This window comes from Ambystoma mexicanum, chromosome 12, assembly GCF_040938575.1.
Source record: "Ambystoma mexicanum isolate Mex_15411 chromosome 12, UKY_AmexF1_1, whole genome shotgun sequence".
NCBI classification, from domain to species: Eukaryota; Metazoa; Chordata; class Amphibia; order Caudata; family Ambystomatidae; genus Ambystoma; species Ambystoma mexicanum.
The window spans coordinates 407569944-407594843 of NC_090936.1; the positions used below are offsets into that span (position 1 = coordinate 407569944).

General features: G+C 45.0%; 1 protein-coding gene across 7 annotated transcripts in view; it reads right to left on the reverse strand.

Annotated features, from left to right (window-relative positions):
• Positions 1–24900, reverse strand: part of CAPRIN2 (caprin family member 2) — a 2777496-nt gene that overhangs the window by 147275 nt on the left and 2605321 nt on the right. For 2 of the 7 annotated variants that reach the window (XM_069628546.1, XM_069628544.1), the window contains one exon: positions 2571–2664. The exons of the other annotated variants lie outside the window; for them this stretch is intronic. In XM_069628546.1, coding sequence (XP_069484647.1) covers positions 2585–2664 — 80 coding nt within the window. In that variant the 3' untranslated portion in view covers positions 2571–2584. The remainder of the gene's footprint in view (positions 1–2570; positions 2665–24900) is intronic. 7 annotated transcript variants of the gene reach the window in all.

Consider the following 24900-nt stretch of genomic DNA (forward strand, 5'->3'; position numbering starts at 1 on the left):
ACTGGACACTTAGTTTGTACTCCGAAATATATAAAGCCTTCTTAAAACCACAGCAGACTTGCAGAGTTATGTTAAGCACAGTACTGGAATGAAGTGGTACCTAAAATAATTGAATACGGACTTGAAACATTTAGTTGAATCGTAATGAAAACTCAGAGTTGAACAGTTGCCAACAGGGGGGGGGGGGGGTCTTCTCTTCTTTGCCACACAGTCACTATCTTGTTCTCAATCCTATCTATACGATAACCTAATGGAATTTTTCAATGTGCCTCAGCTAAGTGCTATTAAATGGTCAATAGTTGTCCTGCAGCATCCTTACTTAAATTCAAGGACTCAACGGTGCTAGACCGGTTTAGAAGTGCATGCCTAATTCTACTGCGATTTCAGCATCTCTCCCTCCAGCACTTTTCGTTTGTGGAATACTTGCAAGACAGCCACTTCTATTGCAAATGCTTATTTTTACATTTACAACTTCTCACTAGCACCCTTGGCATTTCAGCACCTTTTCTCAATCTCTGCTTTTTAGGATTAAACACCCCTTCTTCAGCACTTTTTATCTAGGTCTCAGAACCTACGAAATTCTCATTTTCAGAAAATTGGCATCTTGCATAAGAGCTGCTTTTCAGGGATCACATCTCTCACATTAGCCGTCGGCCAAACCCCCAGCGTAAGCTTTCTTCCCCACTCTTTACTCAGTCTGGCTTCGACAACACTCAATGTGGCAACATTTTATGTAATCTTTCTCTTTTCAATAATTCCATTGGTTTAAACTAATTTGCCAATTACTTTCTTGTAACCCACCGCTCACCTTAATGACTCTCTTTAAATAGTGCATCATTTTGTTTTTCCATATATGCAGACTGTGGAGTCAGGTAATCTTTTTGTTGCGGTGGTGACTTATTTTGGGAGTTTAAACCAATTTAGGAGTCTCTGTTGGCCTCTGTTCGCTAGGCTTGTCCGGATGATTCTTTGAACTATCCCCAGCTCATGGACTTCATAGTGAGTTGGTTACTTCCACTTTCTGCTCAGTAGCTGAGCTAACCAGCATTCTGAGATCAGCTGCGAGTTGCTCCTTCTCAGACAGGACACAGTTTGTTCTCCTACATATGACAGCAACTGCCACGTGTTTACCCTGCTCAACAACTCATGAATTGCTTCAAATACAGCTATGGTTCCTATGATAATAAAATGAGAGGAAAGGCAAACCTTTTCTTCCAGAAGCAACTGTACCATTGTACTGTATAAAATGAAATTGTGTAACCGTTACAGTTGAAAAACAAAAACACCTGTTGAAAAGGAAACCCTTATCAGTTTCCTTCCATCATGGTATGGTTTTAACTAACTGGACCGTGTGATTTCAATTTGCCAAAAGCAAATGGATTTGTTTTTGGCATAAATTGGCACGCACGGAGACTGAGTCAACTAACCCAGACAATCCCACCAACACGTTCGCCCGCCCCTTAATTTAATTACTACCAGGTACCAGATTGGTGTGGAATTATCGAGACACTGGCAATCTCCCCCACCACCTGAGAGGTTGTCATAGGCAGGCCCACTAGAGTCTAAATGGAGGATAAGGGGACCTATCAGAGAGCATATTAGAGGCGGGGACTAGAGGAATATGGAACCTGTATACCAGTCAGACCCAGATCAGGACAGAGCCGCAACGGGGGGGGGGGGGACTACTCAAGCCGAGCGCTTCAATTCAGGATAGAGATGCAAACTAATCAACCCTACTAATAATTTCCCTTTCTGCATACACCTCTCAAACTCCAAACCAAACACAACCAAAACCTACAGCACAACAAACCGCACAAACTTCACTACATTGCAACAACAAAACAAAAACACACATAGCCTTGCACAACAGTACACGACTACCGGCCGAAAACACCCCAGGCCCAGCCAACGGACCCACCGGGCTGAGGCCGCCAACAGCACATCACTGCTCTCTTGCACTTTTCCTGCTTCCTCCCACTAACTCATCCTCCCTTCCTCTTTCAGAGCCGCTAGAGTGCCAAGGGACCACTACGGTGGTGATAGTGCGCGGTACAAATGTCCTTTAACATTAACATAAATGCCACTTTGCTGACAAACTACTAAATTACACCAATTTTGCTGAATTGATGCCATGGAAAATGTTGGTTCTACAGCGGTTTATGCCAATTGCGTTATGAAACATTTCACCGCTAATCAACAAGGGAAAAGTCTGGATGGATTTTATGATAGCCTGAAATTATTTATGCTTTCCTAAAGCATAACCGGCTGGGTAATTTCACCTGGAGGTCAGGTTCTAGCATGGCAACACTGATATTTTTTATGAACTGTGCTGGCTAGTGTTGGGTCTTAATTGATTTTATGATTCAGCAACCACACAATTGTGCTTTGTAAGCTTAACCTGGCCACAAACGCTAACCCATTTTACAAAATTGGAGATGTCGATATTAACCATGGGAGCATTAGACTGATGAACATATAAGCAGGCATTTAGATGGGTTAAATTAAGTCGATAAGTATGCATTAAAAGTCCAACTCCCTGATGATTTCATTGGCTGGATTTACCATCTTACCTCTGAATTCTTGCCTATTGGAGGGCAGTACCGTTGTATACAATCCAACAAACGGGGGGATTATGATCACGCCATACAGATTGCAAAGCGAACCCTGAGACAAGAGGTAAGGAGGTGTCACAAGACGTAAAAAAAAAAATGGCAGATTTGATACAGGTGAGGAAACTCAAGAACAAAATATAATTATTGAAGCAGCATAAGTTTTCTATTATGAATGCGGAATGGCAAGCGATGTATAGCATTCTCAGAACTGGTAATACCAGAACATTTTGGAGATTGGAGATTGCTAAAAAGTACTAGAGGATCGAAGGCTGGCCTTATAACTAACACTATTCTAGCTACAGAATGGGAAGCTTTAATCAATGAGAAATATAGGGACCCCACCAATAGCAGTTGCACGTCCCTTCCACAATATTGTGTGGATCACCCACTGTTTTACCAGCTAGTCTCATGACTCAACCCACCTTACTAGCAGTGCTGCCCAAATCTGCCATCAAGACAAACTAGACAGCCAACCACTGCTCGTACAAGCTCCACCTCCACTGTACCAGGTAAATATTGTCTCTAAATGCACAATCTCTTTGCATGCTATTCACAAAATTGAAAATTGGATTAGGGACAATATTTATAAACATGAGGAGATGACATTTACTAATAATACTCATTAGATTTACCCTGCTCAAGTGATAAGTAGTGATACCAAGAATAGATTTGATAAGAAAAAGTCTTTACTGGTTTAAGTGATTACAGGCTACATCGTCTTATCCTTATTTCGCTTTTGAAACAGCAGTATTTATCAAATTAAACACCACAGCATGGTTTGCTTGTAAATTCCGAGATACATATGAAATCCAGCCAGAATATGGAACAAGTTACTTACCTGTAACTCTTGTTCTCCAGCATGGGTCTTGCATGGATTCACAAGCTCATAAATCTTCTCAGTGTGGCTGGGAATCCTCAAAAAAAAGAAAATTTAGCTTTAAACTGAAAATTGCTCGTCTCCTCTATCTCAGTGTCATTTGGGTCATATTGCCCCCAGCCAATGACACTCGTCCTCCTAAGCTCCACCCATGGTGGCCCTCTTCAAATTCGGTCGAGCATGTAAAGTGGCAGTATGAACCAAGAAGAGCCATAGAGGGGAAGGAGGGCCGGTCTGCATGTGAATCCATGCAAGACATGCTGGAGAACAAGAGTTACAGGTAAGTAACCTGTTCCTTTTCCAGCATGGGGTCTTGCATGTATTCACATGCCCACAAACACAATTATACAGCAGTACAAACAACCACAGGAGATGGCAAGGCTCTCATAAGCAATACATTACCCCTTGAATAGACTTGCCTCAAACAAAGAGGTTGCACAGCACCGGTGGGCCGACCAGGGACTCCTCGCTGTAATCCCTTTCAGCACAGTTAAATCTCGGGAAGGTGTGCGTAGACCTCCACGTAATAGTCCTGCAGATGTAGAGATGGGTAACAGAGAGCAGTGCTGTTTTTGCTCTTGTGGAGTGCGCTCTAGGCCAGTCTGGACGAGGTCTGTTTTCCAGACAATGACATTGCATGATACAGCCAACGAGTCACCTGGATATGGAAGCTTTAGACCGGTCCTTCCCATTTGCTACAGGTCCAAAATTGACAAAAAGCTGCGACGTCTTCTGAAAATCTTTTGTGCATGCCACACAAAACTTCAGGGCACGAGCAACGTCCAGTGAATGCAGCGCCCTTTCAGCAGGCGTAGAAGGGTGCAGAAAGATAACTGGCAGGACCAAAGGCTCATTCAGATGAAAGTCTGAAGTAACATTTGGCATGAAAGTGGGATGTGTTGCAGCAACACTTTCATAGCGTGGAAGGCCAAGTACAGTTGTGTGCAGGAGAGGGCCTGGATCTCTCCGACCCGCAAGGCTGAGGTGATTGTCACCAAGAAAGCAGTCTTCCATGATAGAAACTAGGGGCACAATGCATTGGTTCAAAAGGAGGCCCCATGAGCTAAGTTAAGACCATGTTCAGCTCCCAAGCCAGGGCAGGAGACCTTACCGGTGGAAAGGTCCTGAAGAGAACCTTGAGAAACTCCATGACTAGCCTGTCCGAACACAGGGAGAGCTAGCCTGGTGCCAGTGTGTATTGAGATATGGCAACCAGGTGAACCTTGACTGAAGCATGCACCAGCCCAGCCATAGCCAGCAAGAGCAGGTACAGGAGGAGCTGTGGAGCAGTTATCCACAGCTGGGCAATTGTCTGCACCCTGCACCACACTGTGAAGCGCTTCCATTTGTGTCTATAGCAAGACAACATAGAGGGCGCTCTGGCCTTGGACAGGGTCTTGCGTTCCAGTGGCAAGGAATAGTGCCCAAACTCTAGGGCTGCAGGAGACAGGCCGTGAGGCTTAGCAACACTGGATCGGGGTGCAATATTATTCCGTTTTCTCTGGAGAGAAGGTCAGGAAGTGAAGGCAGTTGGATAGCCAAAACCACTGATGGATGGACAAGGCCCAGGTACCAGATCTGCCATAGCCATGCCGGCGTGATGAGGATCATTCTGCAATGGCAACGTCCGAGTGTGTTGATCACGTAACAGAAGCGTAATCTGAGGGAAGGCATACAAGAAAAGCACATCCCACAGGAATGAGAAGGCATCCCCCAGACTCCTCGGATGAGGATATCTGCTGGCAAACTTCCGGCACTTGGAGTTTGCGGCTGTCATGAAGAGGTTCATCTGGGAGACCCCACTTGCTTAAGCAACGAGGCACTTGCACTTGTTGAAGCTCCCACTCATTACAGGACCGCATCGCCCTGCTGAGCAAATCCACAATGTAGTTCTTGATGCTCACCAGGCGAATGGGGACTACGAACATGTCTTGAATATACCAGCGCCACATGGACTGGGCTTCCTGGGAGAGGGTGGCGGAGTGCATCCCGCCCAGATTCTGGATGTAAAAGATGGTGATGTGGTCTGTGAAGATCCACACCACCTTCCCTTGTAGCTTATGCTGGATTGAAAACCGCCCCAGAGCTCCAGGACGTTTATGTGCAAGTCTGTCTCATCCGGGAGCCAGAGGCTTCTGGCATGAGATTGTCCTGTGCGAGTACCCCAACCCTTCGGTAGTTAATGTTGCCTGGTACAGAGGGATCTGTAAAGGAGCTCCTTGAGTCAGATGTGGATGAAGAGACCACCAATAAAGAGCTTCACAGAATGCCGATTGAGGACTATTTTGTCTGTCCATGTGCATGTGACCTGCTGCCACCTGGCGTCCAGGAATTCCTGGAGGGGTCGCATTTAGAGCCTGCAAAAGGGATGCAGGTGTCATGTACCATCGGACTCGTCCCTTCTGGACTTCCTGGTCCCTGACCCATGGAGGCTTGCATTCAGCAGTACTCCCAACAGGGCCACCGAACGCGGAACGCTGTGTACCAGTTTCCGCATCGCACGCATCACGTTCTATAAAGCAGACACACCCTGCTGCTCTCCGCGTCTCAACGCTACCGCTTACTGTAGCTAGATGTGTGCTGTCGTAGTTCACTCTCGTTACTTCTTGTTTCCTGGTTCCCGGTCCCCATTTGTTACCTGCACTTCCTTTCCTTTCCTTGCCTTCACTTCATCCCAGACCTTCGAATACTCGCTGCCGAGGGTAGCTTTGCTGTTTCCAGGACTTCCCGGGCTTTCTGAACGATCCAGGACTCGGACACTGAACGTACGCTGGACCCCGAGGACTCTCGCACGGGGTTGTACAAGGCCCACACTGTACGCAGGAAGACTCCATCGAAGAAAGAACACAGACAGGTGAGAAGGGGGGAAACCTGTGACAGCAGGAGGACATCACGCCCAACAGTGATTTTATGGAGCAGACTGTTACAATGGACGAGGTCGACAGCTGCTGAACCTTCCATCGGATGGCTTTCACCCTCTTCTCCTAGGGGGTCGCTAGACACGAGATGGTGCTGAGCCAGAAGCCCAGGAACATAGCGCTCTGCGGTGACACCATGCAGTACTTCGGTTAATTGACTGAGAATCCGAGCGAAGTCAGAAGTTGAGTGGTCTCCACCATGTGCTGGGTCGGCAACGTGTGATAGCGGGACTGGATGAGCCAGTCTTCCAGATAAGGATAGACGTGCATTCCCCTGCGGCGTAGGTGCACTGCCACCAGGGCCACGCATTTTGTGAATACCCTCCGAGCCGATTTCAGGCCATAGGGTGGGCCTTGAATTGATAGTACCATCCCTTCATGACAAAATGCAGGAACATACTGTGTTTGCGATGAATGGGGATTTGGATGTATCCATCCTCCAAGTCGAGAGATTCCAGAAAATCCCCTTCATTCAGCTGGTCGAGCACATGCTGCAACTGACCATCCTGAACTTTTGGGACTTGTTTAGGCATCGTAAGTGTAGGATCGGTCGCTACCCTACTGACTTCTTTACCAAAAAGTATCTTGAGTACTCTGTTGCCTGGAGGCGCTGAGGGACCTGTTCTATTGACACTTTTCAAAACCTGGCCCGAACCTCCTGTAGTAGTTGGGCCATGTGAAGTTCTTGATGCGCTACAGGAAGAATATGGGGGCACCTGTCTTGAAATTCTAAAGCGTGCCCTTGCTGAAGAATGTCCGGCACCCATTTGTCCGTGATTATCTTTCTTCACTGCCCAACAAGGTTCGATAACCAGCCTCCCACAGGGGTGCGAAAGTGAGGACATGAGTCCACAGCCGTTCAGGCCTGCTTGGGTGTCTGTGTCCTGGTTGGTGGACGGCGATGTCGGCTTGCACTGCCGTAGGCCTGGGAGCGGCCCAAGTAGGCTTCCTGGGTGGTGAAGCAGGATGGCTGAAGATGGGGGTTAGTGTACCCATTGGAGGACCTGTAGATATTTGTCACTCCTTTGCTGCATGGTCCCCAGAGAGCGTGCCGTGTCTGTCTTGATGTCCTGGAGAATCTCATCCACTGGCTTCCCAAATAGGTTGTCCCCACCAAATGGCATGTCCAGAACCTTAGTCTACACATCAGCTTGAAAATGTGACACCTTCAGCCAGCCATGGCCCAGAGGGCCACACCATTCCCCATATGGCGGAAACCCGCAGTCCACTATATTGAGCACCACTGTAATGGCGTCATCTGACAGCACCTCTTCTTCCTGTAATAGGGCCAAAGCATCTGCCTTCTTGTCATCAGGGAGGAAGTCCAGGATGGCCTGAGCTTGTACCAAAGCTCCCTGTTGTAGCTAGACAGGATGGCGATGGTTTTGGCAGCCTTGATGGCGGAGGCCTCAGTGTAAATTATGCATTTGCCAGCCACATCCAGCTTCTTGCCTTCCTGGTCTGGAGGCACCATGGATGACGAGGGGTTGTATGATTGCTTCCTGGCAGAGGCTAACACAGTCTGGAGAAGGTGGAGACCTGAGTCACCTGGGTGCCAAATCCGGGACCCAGTACTTCTCATCAAGCCTCCCATGCTTCAATGGCGTTGTATTCGGAGCCTTCACGATAGCCAATCCGTCTTCCCAAACGTCGTCCGACAACAGGACCGACATGACCGTCTTCCTTGAGGGGACTCTGCGTTGAAAAAGAAAGCCTGCGTTTTTTTTCCTCCGGCACCAGATTGAAGAGCTCAGCAGCCTTCGAGATGATGGTGTGGAAGGAGCCAATTTTGTCCGGTGGTGAAGTCCTGGTGGGCTCGTCAACATCTGGCAGTTTAAGTCAGCAGGAACATAATCCTTAAACTCATCAGTGTGAGTCGCTGTGGTACCAGTATCAGTCTGTGCAAATTGGTTCCTCTTCCACTGATGACAAGCCCCCAACCACAGGGTGACAATCACTCTATGGGTGATGTAGCCTAGGCGGACTCTTGGCTGGCCTGGGCAAACTTCTGGCTGGATCAGATACGGGAGCAGCCGCTGTTGAATTTCACCCACATAAGTATGCAGGGTGATCAGGATGTCCAGTGACATATCCCTTGGTGCATGAGGGGGTGCAAAGGGTCTTAGAGTGTCAAACGGCTGGAATGGCTCATGAAACCGTGATCCCTCCTGAGACATTGGGTCTCTGGCCTCCCTCATGGTCCGAGTAGAAGTCTTCTGGAAGATAGTCATCAGAACTGGTGTATATATGCGGAGCCTTCCTCAGAGATCCCACGGAAACTAAAGGCGATCTCTTGGTGGGTCTGGGAAGGAAATCTGTAGGTGGAAGCAAGTCTCTCAACCAGCCCAAACCCTGTGGGATAGAGGCCACAATGGAAATGAGCAGAATAGGAACTGCAGACAAGGTTGTGGTTGGGACTGCCAAAGGCAAACAGACCCTCTGAGCGGTCACCGACGTGAAGGTTGAGCGGGTTTCCAGATTTAGTCTACGAAGTAGTCGACAAGGAGCTTGTGGATAAAGCAGTCAACGCTGCAGTGGTCTTGGTTGTTGGCGAAGAGTCTGTTGACAAAGTGGTGGCCCTGGTGGACAGGGTTGTCGTCAGGACCCAGACGGTTTGCTCTTCAACGGCTTGCATTAAGCCATCGACAGAGATGGCGACTGAGACCAACTCTTTCCCGAACTTGGTCCTGCAACTGCAGCGACCTTTGAGGAAGCAGATGGAGCATGGATATTCGCCTTCTGGATATCCCCAGAAGTAGCAACCTCAAATGACGTCAACCTCTTCTTTCCAGATTTGTATGATCATGGAACCTGTCAGACCTGGACGAGGCATGAATATGCCTGGAGGCTGCGTATGAGACCTTCTCCTGCCTGATTCTAGGCACTAACCACTTGTGGCACTTCTCTCTTGGTCTTTGACAAGAAATCACTGCAGATGTCGCAGCCATTCGCGGCATCATCCGGGTGAAGACAATAAAAAGGCACTCAAGGTGCCGAGCCTCGTTTAAAATGTTCTTCAACCCACAGGGCTCACAGGCCCTGAAGAGACTTTTCTTTGCCACATCCGAGGTGAAGAAGTAGGTCAAGCCTGGGCCTGCTGGAGTCACAGAGAGAAGATCCAACGATGAGAGAGACCATCTTCGCCGCCAACAGTCCCGCTGCCAGTAGTCACCGCGTGACGGTTGAAGATAAAACGTTAAAAATTGTTTTTAAAAAAAAAACAGCACAAAAAATCCACAAATTTTGAGGAGCGAAGCACAAGGACTCCCAACACTAGAAACGTGTGGCAAAATCTGAAGATGGCCACTCGGGGTGAAGCTTAGGAGGACAAAGGTCATTGGCTGGGGGCATTAAGACCCAAAATACACTGATAGGCTATAGAGGAGACTAGCAGTTTTCAGTTTAAAGCAAAACTGCTTTATTTATTTTTTATTTTTAAACAGAGGATTCCCAGCCTGACAGGGAATATTCATGAGCATGTGAATCCATGCAAGACCCCATGCTGGAGAAATAGGATTCTACATGTTACTGAAAGCTAATGGTGGATAGCTACATGAGAGAAGCATTTGTCTATGGCACGAGGATAGCCTGACCTTCAAAAGGTTGAATGTTGCGGCAGGGCCCACTCGGCCTTTCATCTGTTTAGGGGTTCATTAATTACCATTAAAAGTAGGGTGATAATTACAACTGTTATTGCAGTACTAAGAAGCTGGAAGAGTCACAATATTATTATAAGCTATCACACAATCCAATGTGGTTGGCCCCATCTTGTTTACATGCTGTGTGTATGTCTGGGTGGCTGGGGCATTCACTGTATGCAGGTACTGCCTAGTACCAACAGTAATCTACACACCCACCAAAGCACACTGCTTAGCTCCCGTTAAACCTTCTGTGTTGTGAGCTTGGATGCCTTGGACTCTTAAAGTTTTGAAGTGGCCAGTGTTGCACATTCAATAATGGTGTGGTCATGTTCTTTTTCCATTATCACCTGATGAGACACCAGGTTGTGCGATAACCTGGACAAACACATTAAATAGTTTATTTTGTGCTCTCACCCTAAAGAGAATACTCAAGGTTTGATATTATTCTCTCTGGCCCAGGTGTTGTGCTGACATCACTCATATCAAGCAGGCCTTCACTCATTTGATTTATATCTCTTCCAAGCACCCACATCCTGTTAAAGACAAATCACAACAAAAGGCAACAGTTTTGACTTGGGTTATTAGATGGGCATTTGCCAGGTACTGCCGTCATACGCCCAGGTAATCTATTTACCAGCAACTGCAATTTTGTGGCCTGTCAAATGCCTATTCCATGCCTATACAAAAGCCCAAACCGTTGGCTTTGTCAATGCTTGTTTTCGTCTGGTTGCTGCATGTGCTCTGGGAGATGGGATTGAGGCCTGTTAAGATGGATTTTCAGAAACAACCATGGGGGTGATTTATGACACAAGCTGGCTACCACCAACGTTCTGAGGCTTAACGCGGAATGACTACAGCGAGACCAGTACACCAAGCAGTTCATGAACACTTCCGAAGGCATGCAACATTGAGCAGAGGTCACAACCAGTTTGTCCCACTAGTCCAAGGGCTGGAGCACTGCTCAGGGTCATTAGAGATCAGGCCGGTGCAAAGGCATCATGAAGTAGACACAGACAACAGGTTCAAGCTTGATTCACAAAGTTTTATTTAACTTAAAAGGCAGGATGGAGTAAGGCCTAACCTGCCCTATGCTAAGGTGGGATTTCCCTACCTAAAGGTAACTAAGGATAGTCTGTGTCAGGAAGTCCAAATCAAAAGTCTGTCTGTGTCCAAAACCTATATTCGTCCGCCCGATTAACTGTATACAGTGTTTAGGGAGGTCAGCATCACAATGAGTAGTGTTCAAAATAAATGTCTAAGCTTCTTCCAGCTCTTGGCTTGCAATCAGCTTCCCCTTGCCCAAGTTCAGAAGGGCTCACAAGGCATCGGGTTCCCTTCCCCAAGAGTTCAATCTTCTAGATTTTCAAAAAAACAGTCCCTTGGGATACTTCCCAGCTCTGTAGATATTAGTACTTTTCACTAGTTATCATAGGCAGTTCAGTTTCTTAACTTCAAATTCACGTAATAGGTTGTTGTAAAATATAAGCTTCTTTAAGGATACTTTCAGTATCTTTTCCATAAAGGAGGCACTCTGCACAGGCGCAGTTGTCGGACCACACAGTCCACCCATTACAGGTCATGCAACCACCCCTTTCTTGATTGCATTCCATCAACAATATGCCACTGCTTCAAGTTTATTTATTTGCACTTATAAAGCGCACTAGCAGCCCCGGGGCATTGTGACAGTGACGCTTGATTTATTCACCTGTGTCCCACTCTCCTGATACTGTTCCGTGGCTTGGTTGGCCACTATGCACTTGGTAGACTTTCGTGTATTTCCTTGGCTCGTGCCAATGCAGGTTTTCTTAACATGTAATTCCTTGAACTCTTTTGGCTGTTGCCAATGCTCGTTTTTCTCATATGGTGCAATTCCTTGAATTCTATTGGCTTTGGCCAATGCTTGGTTTTTATACCATACCCTTCTTGGTATTGTCTTGACTTTGGCAATACTTGTGTCTCGGATTATACAGTTTGTGGCATCAGCCAAAATCAACAACTTTCTTTCACTCCGCTCAATGTTCACGAGTGCTCAAAACCTGCTTTGAATCTTTTCGACATTCAAACTCTTGCGACTGCTTCGCTCGGTCACGCTGGTCTCTCTCACACGGTCTGCTGCCGGCTTCTGGCGTCTTACAGCTTCTCTTCCCGCTGCACAAGCTCTGCATCTTTGAATGAGTCTCTAGCACTCCGCTTTGCACACCGCTGATCTGGCATTGCTTTCCCAGCTGCTGCTTCCATTTCTGTAAGGATTATGGGTTTTAAAGATCCCGCTATTAGGATTGGTTAAAAAAGGACTAGACCGCTCACTGCTGAAGCGGTAGTCCTGCCTTATTCTTGCAGTCGTCATCCTTGCCTCAATACCCAGCTGAGGCCTGTATGTTTGTGCATTATTAGAATGAGGATGTGTGGCTCTAGATGTTCTCTTCCTCGTCTCAGTAGAGTACTGCCATTTCTTGGGGAATGTTTTAGAGGAAGGACAGGGACAAGGCTGACAATAGCCTACAAAGGCTTGGGGGATGGAGAGTTCATTATGAAAAGGAAATGGTGGATACCATGTCTTACCTCAGAACATCCTATCCCCACTCCCCAAGTTCCCTCGACCAAGGTGATCCTCTGTTGCATATCCACCCCCAAGGTCAGGATCCAAGAGCGATGCCTTTCCCTGGACACCCGAGAGGAGGATACAGGGGGAAAAGAAGGGAGGACCAACTCTGGCACCTCACACTAGGCAGTGTAGGGGATGCTGGGCCACTTCGGGAGTCTTATTTGGGCCATTACCGGTCTGCTCTTTATGAGGGATTCTTTGCTCCCAGGTAGATCTGAATAAATGGCTGCAGGAGGAGTCCTCTTATCCAAAATCTGAGCTGGGAACAAGTACAAGCCCACCCACGGTAAGGATCTGCACCAAACAGCCAGTATTTGGTAAATCTGGGATTACTGCTGGTTTCACATTCGCCCCAATAGCAGACTTTGCGGCACAAGTGATGTGGACTTCCAAGGGGACGCACACATGTGCTCACTAGCCCACAAAAGCAGCAGTTTTCTTGGGCAAGTAAAAGACCTTATATGGATATCCTGATCTGGGAAGGCAGAAAGAAGTCCAACTACAATATAGCAAATGAAAAGTGATTAATCCCATGGCACTGCCATTTTAGAGCACTAGCCACATTTAGTAGCCATACAGGGTAATCTTATATGTGTACAATAAACAAATGTAAACAGCTAGGGTGATACAAAGGTATCCTGATCGTACTGCAAGGTGCTGCGTGCAATAGAAGTGAAACAGTTTCTCAATACTGATAGACTGAAGTTCTGATCAGTTTCCCCATAACAATGAGCAAAGGAAGTGAAGCTAAAGGCTTTACTTCCCTTCAAAACATCAGAACAGGTTTAAAAACAGAGGAAAAAGAATTGGGGCCCCGGAAGATCCCCTGGTGATACTGTTAGGGGATGAAGATCCACAGGGTCATTACAAACTGCAAGCTAAAGGATCTAAACTAATAACCCACTTTTTAGTAGCAGCTAAAATGGTCATAGTAAGAAACCGGACGTCCCTACTTCCCCCAGACAATGAAGAATGGTGGTGCAGGATCTGGTATATTGCAGCAATGCACAAAATTGATGCTGTAGTTAGTGGGGAGTCGGCATAATATCTCCAGGAATGGGCCCCCCCTTGTTACTTATGTGAATCAGCACGATGGTTCTGGAATATGGCACAAACCACATGCAATTACCTGTTTCTCACTGTTGTAATAGCTAAGGTTGTATGCAGCATAACCCACCAAATCTCCACCCTCTGTGCGCTTTTCATTTTTTCTTTATTTTATTTCTTTTTTTCATGCGTCCATATCGTTAAGAAGATTGTTGATGTTAAGTTAATATTGTCTGGTTCTCGCGTTGTAGGGCTAAAGAAGGCCTACAATGCAGGCAGATGTTGGAACAATGATGTAACGCATTCTCTGAGGTTTTATTTGGATGTTGCACTTCTTAACAGTATATGAATATGCTTGCAAAATTGTTCTGCTTGTTTATTTCAATTAAAAAAAAATGTTGAATGGAAAAAATAAAAGAATTGGGGCTGTGGTGAACCAGAAGGACTCAGACTACAGTGGCTCATGATTCAAGAGAGTTTATTTAAATTAAAAGGAGAATGCCTATCTGGCCCCATCACTGAGGGAAGTTCCCTACCTTCCAAGAAAAGACTTAGGGTGCTTGTGGAAGTCCAAAATAAATAGTCCAGAGTCCAAATCCTAATCCATCAACCGGCCCTACATTTTTAGAAACCCTAACTAAACAGATAAGGGGGACTTGAACAATAGCCACGGCATCTTCTTCTGCCTGGCCAAACTCGTAGATGACTTATTTTCAGTCTCCAAATTCCTCGGGAATATTGGCACAGTTCAGTCTTTTAGTAGATTGGTACTTTTAAATACACATATCCTCTGCATTGCCTTCTCTTCCATCTTGGAAAAGAAGAATTCTTCTTAGCTTACTTTTCTCAGATTTACAAATCCTGAATTCCCTCCAGGATCACTTTTAACACAATCTTCTGTGTCCCACCTTTGTAGTACAGACTCTCCAAAGTCCTGTATCTCTTTGCTCGGTGTATGGTTTTTACATTTTTTATTTCCTTCACCATACACGAGTGGAACCTGCTGGGCAAGTTTCGCTCAATCCACTGCCCTCTACATTGCCCCTAAGCGTCCCTATTGTTAGCCTCCCTTGCCACATATCTCTTCCCCTGCCCTGCCTCTCCCCACTCCCACCACCTGCCAAGTCATCCCGCGATTGGCCTCCCTGCCACCTCACGTGACCAGAACACCCTAACATCAGATGCACCCCTAAGGCAGCCTTGCCTGGGAAGCTGGCTAAGGGCCAAAAAGCAAAGGGTCGCTCCCTCGGGCAGCTCCATACCCTGTTTGCCCTGCTCCCCCCTGCAAAGTCATTCTACTGCAACAATCAGGTAAGGTGGAAGGATCTTGGAGAACAATTAGTATTGATTTTCTGAAGTCGCGCCACAACATTACTGTTCAACTTAACTGTGCTACCATTTTGTCAAACCCTTGTGATCTCTGTAGGTTACCACTGCTTCTAATTTTAGCTGGACGTCTGAGCAACTTGATTTAGCAAGATATTGGAGTTAAACACTTTTTTTAGCGGTACATTCGAACATAGCTTTTGTTTTGAATCTTAGCTGGATATGTGAGCTAGCCACAGCTTTATATTTCAGCTGGGCATTTGAGCCAACCACTGCAAAAAGGTAGCCAACCTATTGAATATAGGTGAATTTTTTGTATTTGTATTATATTAGATGCATTTTATATAGCCACTGTGTTTAGACTGTAGCCGCATGTAGCATTCTAAATTCAGCTGCATCTATGCAACCAAGAAACCAGCCAGGACGTACGGGTACATATACTCCATACTTATGGAATCTAGCCGAATGCATGGCCACCCACCTGCACGCATCTGCTATCATATAGCTCTCCAAGACACTTTGACGAACACCTCTGCTATAAGAACACTACTATCCCCTACAATAAAAATGTGGTCTAATTGCACACAATGATTCTCCTGCTCTCAACATACTCCCCAGACTACGTATCGGCACCGATCCACCTGCCAGCTCGACATGGGTGGCTAGCAGGGACTTGGCTACCCCAACCTACCTTCGTATTGGCTGAAACGCGCACACACACACATTCTAAACTCCTGACAAATTTCCCATTCCTGGACTTCAGGCCCCGAGGGCATTCAACCCACAGCGCATTGAGACCATACCACTGGTGAAAGGCGCTATTCTAATGACACATGAAATGGAATAGAGAGGACATCCTGAGAATTTCAAAATTGAAATCTTATCTGGGGCCTGGGACTGATGGCCTTGCGAATATAAATTATAAGAATAATCTTGAATTCCGGGCAATATTCTTGTTGCAGCTGTTTGCTACGATCATAGACATTACCACTATTCCCATATCCTCTAAAATCGCTGTTGTCCATGTGTACAAAAAAGGTTTGATGTGGCTAATTATAGACTATTGGTGTTGCTGAACGTGGCTAGTAAAAACTTTGCCTCCCTCATACTAAGCGAACTAAAAACATGGGTATCCTCAAATTCTATTCCAAGTGATTTTCAAACTGGTTTTGGGATAGGCTGCTCTACAACCCATTATATTTTAATATTAAAGACACTGATGCAGGTCCACACCAAAAACTCTTCTAGCTTCCATGTGCTGTGCGATTAGATTAGAGCTAGGGCTAACATCTATACATACATGCTTGCTAATCAATTGTGCTAATCAATCATGGGATCATTTATCTAAAAAGGGTATGTCTTGCCCAGTTTGCCCTATTCTGAATCTGATGGCAAAGGCCTTTAACAGTACTTAGATATTCTGCAAATACTTTTAGGAAACAAGGCATATTTTGCTGTTATAAGGTGTGTGCTTCACTACAGTAAGAATATTTACACCTTAAAAAAAGCAATTTACAGTTAAAGCCAGGGAACATGACTGCATAAAAGCCACTTCTATAACTTTAAGTTACAAATATTTTGTGCAATACTTCCTTCCGCTACAACCGTAATGCAATCCCCCAAGCCCCCAATATTAGATGTTGCTAAGTTTGGGTAAATTACCCATTATCGTTATGTGGAGTTTGTGAAGGAGTGGCTACAGAGATCTGGTTTTGTAGGCTGTGTAACCATCCGAGTGAACCTGAAACCAATCGGCATGTCTTAACATCTTGTCATTGTCTGTAAGCGTGGTATACAGAGAATCCAGGGACATATGTGCACAACATAGGGCACCTTAGGACCACACCATTTTGGCTATGGTGACTTACGGGCTCCTGCACATCGCCGACACTAGCCATGATCAAACTTTGGCTGAGAATTGAGATAAAATTAAACACGTTTAGAAAGCTTGGGGTATTAGCATGTAGAAAGCGCAGTATGAGTATTTAAATAGTGTTATTACAATGCATACGTTTGTATGGAATGATATATGTATTGACATTTTTCATTATGATTTTAGAGCAACTGCTGTTTGCTCATTGTTTATTGTGCATTGGAGGCATCTTTAAAACCTCTTGCTTAATCTTTGCATCTTGCACTTCAATAACTGTGACCTCTCACAGCTGAAGCACTTGTTACGTATTGCTATGTATTTTAGAGAGGCCTATTTACTGATTTATTGATACTTTGTATGAAATGTATTCTAGTACTTACATATGCTAGTGTTTAAAGTTTACTTTTAACTATCATACTATATATAAAAAAATAGCCTACATGTATGCACTGACAAAAGTAGAAATCAAATAGATAATCAAACCATCACTTACCGTACTGTTTCTGATATTGTACCAAGGAAACGCACTTGGATGAATTTTTTGAATGAAAGCAGTTTCAAAGTCATTATCACCAAGTACCCTTCGGAAGGAGTCTCATGAGAGTACTCATGGTATTCTTTTTACTTCACAGAAATACCGAGAAAGAAGGCAGTGCTTAATTTGTACAGGTATTTTAAAGGGCTAAACCCTACTAATGTATTTTCCAGCACCAGCCCTTATTACCCCAGTTTCAATGTCATGAACAGAATCAGTTTCGTGCAATTTCTAGGCACTTAACTTTGCTTAATAATTCTTTCATTTTCACTGTCGGTGAGACTCAAATGTGTGAGCAGTTATTGCTACAGAATGGCAACCTAGCATTGATGCTATATCACCAAAACGTCCGGGTTAGCAGAAGTTACATGGCGTACCTGAGGACCTCACAGGAAGTGACTCCATAGGACCTTTGCCCTCAACATCACTAAGGGATGTCATGGGTTATTTAGCACAGATGAATTATGCAAACTGTCCTTGTGACCAAAAATTATCTAACCCTCACACTAAAACAATCCAAAGGTGTAAGGTAAGCGTCTCTGTTTTGATTTAGCAAAATGTGTGCAAAAAACAAATGTGAAAGTTCAACAAACAATCCTTGAATCCAGGAGGTGGATCCCTGCACATGGATTGTTTTAGGTAGAATAGCAAGTGTCCTTTACAACCAATGATTCCTTAAAAGTAGCGGAAATGTCTCTTTCACACAACACTTTCTACAGGATGGCAACACTTTCTCTTTGAAAATAGCAAGTGTATTTTCCACAATAGTTTTTAAAAGATGACCAAAGAGTCTCCTTCACACAATACCGTCTTATGGCAATATCCTGGTATACTCCCTTGCCAGGTATCTTTTCAGAATGTTGTTTCCTTTTGTTTTGGATTTCATAGTATACCTCCCCTGCCAGGAATCCCCCTTATGGGTTTTGCAGATCCGCTCGTACACTCCCCTGCCAGGTAGCTTTTTCTTAAAGGCTCACTGCCTGATGTGCATCTTTCACCAGGACTTGCTACAATGTTCTCTTTTTGTATAACAGTTGTACTCCTTCACTGTTTATACTTCATTGACAAGTTATGTCTGTTAACTTCTTCACTGGTATTCAGTTGCTTATAGAAAATGCTTGTTCCAACTTACCCCAAAATGACATATTGTAACGCTCACCTGATTCTCGCAGAGGCGCCGGTCTTGACTGGGCAACTACCGTATCTTCAAAGGTGATGTGTAGCACCCGGTTGGCTCTTTGGGCTGGACCTCTGTGCACTGTATGCCTGACGTGTAGAGTAAGATGTCTGCAGATAGAAAATATGGGGTTAATGAACTGGGGTTATTGGGGTGTCCCTATCTCTTTCCTCTTCTCCTCTCCTGTAGACCCCCAAAGGTTAACGCTCTCACCTTAGGTAAGTGAATGCCGAGCTCTCCATCTGCCTCGGGGCAGGGTGCTGTAACCAGTTTCTTCACTGGATAGGTAGCGCAGGCCTCTTGACTTCAGAGGACTGCTGTCCGTCGTTTACTGCACGAACGGTAAGTTTCGAGTCATTCAAATGTCTTTTAAGTCTTTAGTAATGATGTCTCTTGTTTTGCAGGGTTCCGGCGATGGCGGATGACGGGCTGAAGTGAGTTGAAGATGGAGCCCGTGTGATGAATAGAAGCGCCTGGAAGCACCCAAGTAAGCGCTTGTTGCCTGCTTCACGATGCGCTCTAACTGTCTTTTTATTTTGCAGGTACGAGTTCGGAGCGGCTGCAGGGTGCCGGAATACCCACTGGATTAGAGGTGGAAAGGAGTAATGGCACGTGAGTATTAAAGTTCCCCAATGTCTTTAAACGCACCTTGTTTTGTCTTTCAGATGCGGGATGCAGCGCCGAAGGCCTCCGGAGCGTGCGAAGAGATGGTAAGCTTTTGTCTTTCAGATGCCGGAATGCAGTGTGAAGACCTCCGGAGCACACGAAGAGTAGGTAAGCCTTTGCCTTTCAGATGCCGGAATGCTAACCTGTTCTTTCTTGTCTTTATAGGTGTTGCTGAAGACTGGATTCAGGATGGTAAGCCTTTTTCCTTAGGCCCAGGACCGGATGCAGAAGACACGATGAGCGTTCTGCTGCAGAGGTTGCAGAATAACGCAAAGCAAGATTCATCCACCGGGTGTGGTTTAAATAGCCTCCTGTAGTGCTTAGGTGCCTCCTTCCACAGCCACGCCTAAGTAAGAAAAGAGTTCCTGGTAAGAAAAGAGTTCCTGCCTTCCAGAAGAGTTCCAGTGTTCTGAATCTAGGGAGTGGCTCCAGCCCCACCCAACAGGAAAAGTAGTTCCAAACAGAAGAGGATCCGAGGCTCAACTGGCAGGCAAGTAAGCAGCATGGTCTGCTGCAGGTAAGTCCACCCAAGCATTATGAGCCCGGCGCTTCCAGCGCTGGGACTGGGCATAATTATGAGCCTGGTGCCACTGGCGCCAGGACTGGGTCCAAAAGGTCCCAATTGGGACTGGTTGGCACTCGGAACCTGGGTTATGGATCTGCTTCCAAGGGAGTTGGGAAAACCCTGACCTTTTGGAAGCAGAGATCATGACACATATCATGCCGGGAGATTTGTATACATTTTGCCTTTCAACTTCTTCATGAATATTCATTTGCTGATGATAACATTTACTCCAACTTTCCCCATATTGACTTCTCTTATATGAGAATGTGTGTAAACTCTGGCTTTGTTACTTGGTCTGCATTCCAAATAAATGTTCAATAGTTAATATGCCTTATCAGCATGTCCCGGGGGTCCAGACACCTATGGGCAGACTCACCGGTGCTTGAAGGTGTTTCCGAACTGCAGCATGTTGATGCAGCAACGTTTTCACTTTTGGAAAGCTTCCCCTTCAAGACCCTTGTTCAGTTTTTGCTGGCTCAGCGTTCCTCTGCCGGTAGAACTGTTGCTGCTCAACAACACTGCATCTCCAACAGCCCTGCTGTTGCTGCCAGTCTTCCAGCGGTCCCTTCAAAGCATCCACTGTGCCACTCCTGGTCTTACGCCTCTCCGGTAAGTTATGCTTCCAAGCGGGGGCTTGGAAGCCACTTGCCTTTGCCAGCACGTTCAGCTTCCCAGCATTTGCTTCTGCTTCCCGCTTTGCCTGCTCTACCTCTCTCTCCTTCACCTTCACTCTCCCATTGCAGATGTTCACAATGTTTAAATGTCCCATGCAGCTGAGTTTGGCTTGGCGTTTCCTCCAATCTACATTGACTCCATCCTCTTCCACGTCTCAGTAATTGAGGCTTTATGGGAGGTATTTTGGATCTTTTAAAGTTACATTTTGTGTTTTTGCTTAAATCAAAATCATCAGACACAGGAGATGTTAAGTGAGAAGTATATGTATTGGTATTTTTCTCAGGTTGACAATATGCCATCATCACTTTATATGTTAGTGTTTTCTTTAGAGCGGGGGTGGGAGGGAGTGTACCATGTCTCTCGTAATGGAGTCACCACCTCCTCCCGGTGGTCATCCCCTCCTACATGATCCTCCCTCATATCACCCCCAGGGTCAGGATCAGGAAGCGGCTGCCGTTCCCTGGCCATGTGGGGGGAGTGAGAGGGGGGAGGGGGGGAGTCCACCACCGGGGAATCTGTAATGACTCTGCAGGATTCATCACATAATCACTTGACAAAAAAAGGACATCACAAAATGAAAAAGAAAAAAATACAATAAGTGAAAGATTACAGCAATTACTCCTGCATGTTCATTTACCCAAGCAGTGCCATCTAATGCCGGGCTACATCCCATACGCCATGTACAGTGATCATACGCAAGCTAAAGCATGTAAAGTGCTGATTATATGCCAAGTGCAGCCTCAACTGCCAAAGTAGTCATTTTTTGACCAGAAAAGCATATCATGGTTGAAACATAACTCAGCTAGTTTGTTTAAAGTGCAAACTGAAATGACTCCCTTTTAAAGTAATCTTCATTTCAGAAAATGAGGAGAATGTGGTGCTACAAGGTAAAGTGATTCGCACAATATTATACTGGTTGGTCGAGAGAAGCCAGGATTTGTGCTCAGACGACCTGTACGATGGTCTCCAATTTACTCAATAAATTACATCTCTTACCATCCCATCTTGAATTGTACACCAACATACTAAGAATTCTGCATTGTATTCTTTCATGATCAAAACCAGTTCGTTGTTTAATATATGTGTAGCACCAAACAATATTCTAAATCAATCTGAAAATTAAACAAATTGGGGGCAACCTGTTGGGTAAAATAGGGAAATTTATTGTCAGGGTGTGCAGAACTATCAAAGTAAACAGCGGTAAGCACAATTCATTCAGGTAACTCCATCCCTTCCAATATACTTTATGAAAAGGAAATTACATAAATGTACAAGAGTACATAGAAAAAATGCTTTGCACATTACAGAGGTGTTGCACATAACAGGTCACACTTCAGCAAACTGAAAACACGTCGCACACACTCCACATGCACACAGAAAATGTATTCAGCTTCAGTCAATTAGGAAGTTGTCGCACCAAGTGCCATTGTAGTAAATGTTTTCCTATGCTAATGTGCAAGTGTTTACTCACTCAGGAATTACCTGTGGTGGTGGCTCCAACTATACAAGCAGACATGCATTTTAAAATTGTACACGGGACCCAATTCGCTGAAAGCAAAGCAGTTTATTTCAGTCAAACAATTATTTTAGGGAAGAATAAATCACTCCAATATCCAACTACGGGGACAAGTAGGCATGGTGTTGCAGAGTCGGTGTCAGGAGTACCAAGGAGATTGCTTGGGGTAACAGCCTGTACTCCTATCTGCCCCTGACATGTAATGTGGGAAAATTTACATCACATAAACAAGAGTCTGGTGTAGTAATTATTGATCAACAGATGCCCTTCCTGTTGCCTTCCTACGTCCCAACCCCCTCCCACCTCTAAAGCCATCCCTGCACAATTCCCTCCCTCCCTCCCTCTCTCCCTCCCTCCTGCCTACCCATTTACTTGCTTTCTGCTCTGGCTGCAGTGCTGCATTCTGTTCCATCCTCGGCCGCCACCATAGCAATAGAAAGGGGAATTCTCCCCTTTTCTATTTACAGTGGCAGCCGCAATCCTTTTTTTTTCTCCTTCACTAGAAATTGGGCTCCCGCAATATGCACGGAGACCGTCTCCAGTAAAAATTTAAAATAAACATTAATTATGAAACCATTTGCACCATGGAGGCAGGCTCCACGTATATTTATTAAATAATATTTAATTGCGCAACCTGATGCAGGGTGGTGGGGAGAAACAAGATGGTGCACGCCATTGTCAATTGAAAAGTCAGTCCTTTTTCTATTGACAATGGCAGGCGCCATCTCTTTTCTTCCCACTGGAGATGCCCGTAGCCAGTCTCCAAAAACAAAAAAAACTATTTGTACATGGACAGGGCCCAGTGTGCAAATAGCTATCTCCCCATTGTTGTGGGGCGTACATGGCCAGTTAACAGCCCTGAACCCTCACCAAAGCCCTCTTAGGCTTGGGCTGCAGGGCCGTTACCGGCCATGTACTCCCTTCAACGTGGGGTGATTGCTACATAACAGCCCTTAACCCGAGGTGAAGACACTTGCGTTACTTGTGATTTAACTTACGATAGTTGGCCATTTCCAGCCAGGTCAGCCTGCCACAACCACTGTTAATGCTTCAATATCACACCAAAGAGCATTCTTTTGTTGTCTTGCTTACTTAAGAGTCTTGGCCATGGAAAAAATGTAGGGAATGCTTTTCTGGAATTTAAGACCGCCACATCCATTACTCTTGTCAGCCAGAAAGCCTTTGAAGCCTGATCATCTCTGATAAAGTATGCAGCTGACATTTTCCAACACTCATTACAAAATAACCCAAACTTTACTTTATTTGATAGAGAGTCAATGAGACCCAGTCACCTGACAGCTAGCAGCCTCCTGCAGAACCCTATGCTAGTGGAGTAGCATGCAAAGTTTGAGGCGTTCTTGAGGACATCTTTTGGCTCTAGCAAGTTACATGGATGTTGGTAGTGGTCTCGATCCACCTAGGATTAGATCACATCTGGGCCATTGCTGAAAACATTTTTTCAAATACTGATGGACGTTGGGATAACAAAGTCAAATGTTTTTTTGTGGGACATCCAATAAGGGCCATACAGTCTAAATCTATTAATTCAGTATTACATTTTCTTCCAGTTTTGTTCCTCAAATTGTCCATCTCAGTTTTGAAACCCAATCCAACTCTGATTCATTCAACATCAATATTCCTGCCAATTTTCTGCCAGTTCAGTAGTTTAATTTGCTGGTTAGGGTGACCATGGAGAACAAAAGCACGTCTCATGTAACAGATGTTGCGTGCCTTAATTATTTTCTAAAATCTAAAAAAAAAATCCATTAGGTTAAGCGGTTGAATCAATCGCTTTTTACTTTGTCTGCTGCAACCATCTAATTTTCTAAAACAGTCTTCTTTCATCATATTTTAATTCTTTGTACAATGCTTGATGAAAAATGTGTGAAGCTAAGCAAATGTATTCCTCGCTCTGCTTTTCCTAGCGGTCAACACAAAGGTCACTACAAAACAATTGAGAAGCAAAATGAACTGGATCATTTGATTCATTATGGCAGCACTTCGAGCAAAATTGTATTGCTGGTGTTCATCTAGAAAAAGCTCTTCATTAGCTCAACTTTCTATTAATTTACTTCCCTCATATGTTAATGCAACTGGGATTCCCCTGATCTTGAATTTGCTTTGAAATTTATAAACTGCATAGCTGTGATTGTGTATGTGACATTCAACAAAATGTATTAATTTGAATTTCTATGGACCACTGCAAGAGTGCCCAGTTCCTGGAAATAAGAACAATGTTGAATTTGATATCTTGTGATGATTTACATTAAATGAACAAGTAAACATCAGAACGTTACTAAAAAGGGTTTCACAAAGGCATTCTCAATGAATGACGCACTCATGTATAGGTCATTAGATAAGGCGCTGATTCAGTACTAAAAGTAGAAAACAGTGATATGTTAAGCCTCTAGTTCTTTAAAATCCTAGTATATCTTTACCCTCAAGTACAGAGAAGAGCATATCTTCCAAAGCCCAGAAAAATCAATGAAAGCATGTGTGAAGGCGCAATTCTACCCATAGTAAGCCCCTGCCGTCTGATTCTCCCACTCTTCCAAACCTCAATCCTGTGTCTCCATTGGGCCAGTTTTGGCACTGCTTGCAAAGCTGCTCATCTTCTGAGTGCAAGCCATTAATTCACTGGGGGTGTGGTGAGGGTGTGGGGGACATTACACGAGGCAGTTTTTCCCTCTCTCCAGTACATCTGCTTCTCACATGTCCTTTTTAAGCAATGTATGCTTCAACAGCAGATCTTTAAACAATGTTAGGGCCGCTCTGCGTAATATTCATATGCAGATACTCACATAATATTCATATGCAGATACTCACAATCTGTCTCTCCCGTCTCTCCGCTCCAGCACCATTGGCCT